This window comes from Buceros rhinoceros, unplaced genomic scaffold, assembly GCF_000710305.1.
Source record: "Buceros rhinoceros silvestris isolate BGI_N320 unplaced genomic scaffold, ASM71030v1 scaffold1148, whole genome shotgun sequence".
Lineage (NCBI taxonomy): Eukaryota > Metazoa > Chordata > Aves > Bucerotiformes > Bucerotidae > Buceros > Buceros rhinoceros.
In genome coordinates, this window is record NW_010427264.1 from 49775 (window position 1) to 55342 (window position 5568).

Consider the following 5568-nt stretch of genomic DNA (forward strand, 5'->3'; position numbering starts at 1 on the left):
TCTTCTGGAGTGACAAATCACCCCGATTCTTTGTGTGCTTTGAGTAACGTTCACTTCACACTGTTAATATTTTTCTCCTCTCTCTATCTCCAACAATAATTGATGATTACAGAGGTAATTCTTTGGTCTCGTCCCTCCCTCCCACCCCAGCATGATTCTCCCAGGCTTGATCCCCAGCCCAGGGGAGGCAGCATCCCTTGCTCCACGCGCAGCCCTGTTGTGCGTTCTCCGGGCGCTGGGTGTCTGCAGGCAACGTGTGCAGTTGACAGACCCCGTGATGCTCCAGCTACTCTGAGAGGATACAAGTATTTTAATGAAACTCAAAATTATGCCAGGTGTATGTTCAGTTTCTGGAATCTTTCTAAAGCATTGTGAAATACGTGATCACGAAAATGCCTTGGTGTAGCCTGTTTTGGGGTGAAGAAGAAGGTTTGCTTATGCATGTAGGCAATTTAGGTGATGGTCGAGAGGGGGTTTTGTGTTGTGGTTTAAAAAAAAAAAATTGTCCTATTCTGTTTTCTCCAGAAGTTGTCATTACCAACGCAGCTGTTAAATGTACTGAGGCAGTTATTTCCCCTGAAGAGACGAGTGGTATTTTCTTTCTTTTTAATCACGTGAGTTTTACCAGGGTGAGGGGTTGTGAATTAGTACTTTATGACATGCAGACATCGAACAAAGTCCCCACTTCAGAACAACCTATTCAAGAAAACAGTTAAGATTTGGTTGTCTGACTCCCTGAGGTACTTGAACATCCTACCAGTACAAAATCGTACGTAAAGTATAATTAACAAGTTCTGCTGCTTTGAATAGTAACGAGCTTAATGAAGTAATGGAATAAGTATTTTTGTGGCTGTTAAGGGGCAATTACATTTGTAGATCATGACCCTCATTCTGCAGTTTCCAAAACATGGGGGAACTGCTAGTAAACGTGTGTTGCCAATAAACACCAGTTGGCGTAGGGGTAATAATGCTTGGGTGGCACTGGACTTGGAAACCTACTGGATGCTGCTCCGCTCCAAGGAGTGAACGTGTCCTGTGTATTAGTTAGAAGAAAAGATGAATTCTAGCAGCCTCTCCTCACCTTGGGAAGATCCTGCGTACAGATGCACGTGACCAGGGGTTAAACGTCACACCAGTTTCTTGACAAAGTGTGATACAGCTTGGTGGTGCCACGAGCTATCAGTCACATGTCTGGAGCAGCTTCATCATCCAAAATTCTCTGGATTTTTCAGGACGTGGTTTTCTATATCTCTTCAAAGCTCAGGCGTGCTATTTGACCTGCTCCCGCGTGGTCTGTGTCCCTTGATTTACACAGGATTACAGAAACCAGAAACATTTTAGAAGGTCCTGGCAGTGAACTGCAGTGAACTCTTGATTGTCGTGGGTATCACATGGACTTCTACATGCTTCCGTTCAGATGCATGAAACAGCGATTACAGGGTGTGATGCTCATGTTACAATTACTCTGTATTTTCAAATCTTTCTTAGCAAGGTGCTTGACACTTAAAACTTACCTCGTTAAATGGAGAGAGAGACCCCAGTGGCTTTTCATAGCTTTGCTGTTTGTATGTGCAAGAACACATTTTTTTGTTGTTCTTGGGCAGAATAAAAGACTTTTCAATAAAGCTGAATTACATTTTCTTGCTCCATTTTATTGCAGTGGCATGTGTATTTCAGTTGATGTGACTTTATGTACTTGGTACTAAAGCAATAAGGCAAATGCATGTATTAGCAGGGGAAGGGAGAAGAAAATGCTGTTACAGGAGTCAGTCTTGGTTGCTAACTTTAAACTTTTATGTGGCAAACTGCAAAGAGGCAATAGAAACATTTAATTTGCAAATCACACACTTCTGGATTGGTTTTAAGTTCAATTTTTGTCCCTCTGTAGTCAGGGTTTTGTAACATTTTTACCAAAGTATTTTTTTTCTGTTGATCGATGGATTGTCTTGCTCCTCATCGGGTTTTGTGTTTTGGTTTTTTTTTTTTAAATTTTACCTACTTTCTCCAACTGGTCACCACAATAAACTACTCTTGCTACATCTTTTTACTTCTTATGTGCTTTCACACAAAATGCCGCCGTTGCAGTAGGAAATGAACAACCTGTATTAGTGAACTCTATCGGGCAAAGTCTCTACTCATAACGCTAAAAGTGTTTTGGTAAAAATGTTACAAAAACCTGACTACACAAGGCCGAAAATCCAACTTAAAACCAATCTAGAAGTGTGTGATCTACAAATGTAATGATTTTATTGCCTCTTTGCAAATAAAATGCAGAAATACTTTATGTTTGTTTCTGTCCTTTTGGGGCTGTTGTCATCTCATGGGGTGTCGAAGCTCATCACATCTCAAAATCAACTTCTGACCTATTCTTATCTCCATTCTTTGTTTCCAGTTATATCTTATTCATTAAGACACCTGATATTCCTGGTCCTGATATTCCTGGTCCTGATATTCCTGGTCCTGATATTCCTGGTCCTGATATTCCTGGTCCTGATATTCCTGGTCCTGATATTCCTGGTCCTGATATTCCTGGTCCTGATATTCCTGGTCCTGATATTCCTGGTCCTGATATTCCTGGTCCTGATATTCCTGGTCCTGATATTCCTGGTCCTGATATTCCTGGTCCTGATATTCCTGGTCCTGATATTCCACCAAACAGGACTGGCTGTGACCTTTTGGTGCTCTGAATATGCTGCAGAGGCGCCTGAAGATCAGAGCAGAATCTCGTATGTAAACAGGGAGTACTTGCCAAGGTCAGAGGCTTGGACTTCATTGTATAATGCTATTAGAGGAACTCTATTACTGTTTTTCATGGTGATTTTTAATTTTCAAAGTGGCACCAGACAACATGTAAATTGAATATACGAGCATGTAAATGAAGTGATGGTATTTCTGCAGCTGTATGATTAGTCTGGTACTTAAACCACTCCAGAAGGTAGGATGGAGAGCTTCCTGCTAATTAGGGAAAAATTATTCTTTCACTGTAATATGGCTCATATTCTTCATTTTCTGATGGGTTCTGCATTGCTTCTTGTTTCCCCCAAAACGATTCCCCTGTGAGAGCAGTCTTCATCTTCAGTCAGCGAGTAGTAGCTTCTGCAGTACGACATTGCAACAGACCGAACTGCAGAGCTGCGGCGGGACCCGCCGGCTACCTGTGGGATGAGGAGGATGTGTCATGGGCACGGCCCACGGGTCACGTCCCTCCCTGAGGTGCTCCCAGCCCAGTGGCGTGTCCTGCGTGCGGTGGGTTCGACAGCACAAAAACAGCCGACCTTCTGCAGGTCTACATTTGTGATAAATGAACACACATGCTTAGAAAGCAGTGATAAACCATTCCATTTTAATTAGAGAAATTATGAGCTTTATGTGCAATAACAAAGAATAATATGACAGTATCTTACTGCAGCATTAAATGTATTTTTTCAAATGAATCATTGAAATTCTAATCACTCTTGTTCAGTGTTCTGCCTATAACAGCTGTTGCTTTTCAGTATTAAAAAAATATTGTATTTTGGAGTAATAGCTGGTGTTGGACAACTCACTGCTCCTATTATGCTTGGTTATAAAGAGCCTTATTTTAAACACATCCTTTACAAGGTATAAACAAACAAGGTTTTTTAAAAATTGTCTTCTGTTTGGTTTTGTTATGGAAAAATACATGGTTTATTCATGGAAGAGTCTCTCTTAGTACCTCACTCTTAGTTTGTATTGAATGCTCTATCTAGCTCAATTCCAGGATATAATGAGGCCATACTTTCTTGGATCCTGAGTCACCAGTTCGAGGGAAAGTTAATTTACATTTATGATAAAATACTGCTGCTCTGCAATCTTGCCCATACCTATATTTGGAACAGAGCTTAAAAAGATCCCCGAAGAGCTGAAGCTGGGCAGAGCAGAGGGCTGGGTCACTACGCCGAGGAGCAAAGTGCTTCACTAGAGCGTTGTGATGTTACAAGGGATTCTGCCGCAGGGAGATGGTCTGGGGGGTTCTCTTCTGTTTGGAGAGATAGATAGTCCTTTTCTGAATAGCTGCTGTTAACGTTATTTTATGGTGGTCAGAGGAGCTCAGTAGGATCTTGATGCTGTTTTCATCAGAGCCTTTGTCTTAGAAGAAATGGTGACTTAAAGATCAATTTTAAGTTCTGCATATGACTCCTTTTTGGTTATCAAAATTAACCACAGGATCTGTTTAATTATGTTCTTGTAAATTAGTTCTAATTCTGACATCCTCATGTTGAACAGCCATTTCTGATTCACTGAAATTGTTGCGCGTAGTCACCTACCACGAGATACGGTATCAGGGTTGAGAACTTGCAGCTCCTGTATATTTAGTCTTTTCTGTTTCCTAACATCGATCTCACTTTTCTTTCAAACACAGATCTTGAAAACTCCAGGACGAAAATGAGAAGCGCAGTGTCAGTTCGAGAGGGGCAGGGAGTTGTGCTGCTCTGCGGACCACCACCCCGGGCGGGAGGTAAGGGACCTGCCAGGCTTCGTGCCTTGACCAGAGGTGATTGACCGTGGAGTGGAATATCACCCCGGAAATGCAGGAGAGCGCAGGAGTGAACTGGCTTCTGAAGTAAATACAGGGAGACAACAAAACCGAAAGACAGGGAGGGAAGTACTTAGGAGGATTTGCTTTTATCTCAAAATGCCTTTCTAGCTCCTGGTAACCTCTGTGCACTTAACATGTCTGTTTTTATATTTCCAGTAATTAACTGACTATCTTCTGGAGTTAAATTCTGCCCAATTTTACAATTGCTGAGCCTCGATGAATCTGGTTTTCTCTCCGACTAGACAATTGCGGAGTAGCCTGTTGTCTTTAATCACGCTAGTATCTGCCTGCTTCCTTGCGGTCGAGACCTTTGGTAGTGTAATGTAGCGGTGCTGGCAGGAGTTAAAAACACCGCCCTCTCAAGAGGGGGTGAGAAAACTGGGTATATGGATTCTTGGTGGACCAGAAGTTGCAAGTATGTTTATCATTCATTCTGCATCTTTAGTCTTGACTAATTGCTACTGAGCCTCAAGTGATATTTGAAAGGAACTGGTTTTATTTATTGTTAATTGATATGGAGTGTTGTTATTGACGGGCTGTGATGTTGCACGTTAGATTTGATTGCAAAGACAAGGTAAGAGAAGCTAAACATTGAATACAATAACACAGGTATTGTGGCTTCTCATACTGGCAGGGTCCAAGCAGACGCAGCCATAAAGTGGCAATTTTACAACTGTCTGAGCTTGCAGAATTTTTCTCTCTCTAAACTGATAGAGACTCTTAAATCATCTTTATAGCCTTACAACAGCTTTGTCGTTTCAGCTGCTGAGAAAATGGGTCGTTCTCCCGGCTATCTATAAGAATTAAAATGATTAAATTTTGCTTCTATATGCAGACCAAAGTCTGAATTGCTCCAGCCATTCTTACACCCACATCCCTTCTGTGGGTGCACACCCAGAAGTGATCACCAAACCGACTCCAACTCTGCCTGACTCTTGCAATGTTTAAGTTTGAGGTGTTCAGCGGAAGGTGATACAAAACGTGTTGATAGCGCTAAGAACAGCGGTTCA

The 5568-nt window shown here is 41.9% G+C and overlaps 1 protein-coding gene across 1 annotated transcript in view; it reads left to right on the plus strand.

Annotated features, from left to right (window-relative positions):
• Positions 1–665: 665 nt before the first annotated feature.
• Positions 666–5568, plus strand: part of CNTN3 (contactin 3 (plasmacytoma associated)) — a gene marked incomplete at its 5' end in the record, with an annotated part of 54831 nt that continues 49928 nt past the window's right edge. Inside the window, 2 exons of the mRNA XM_010141800.1 lie at positions 666–725; positions 4382–4477. Coding sequence (XP_010140102.1) covers positions 666–725; positions 4382–4477 — 156 coding nt within the window. The remainder of the gene's footprint in view (positions 726–4381; positions 4478–5568) is intronic.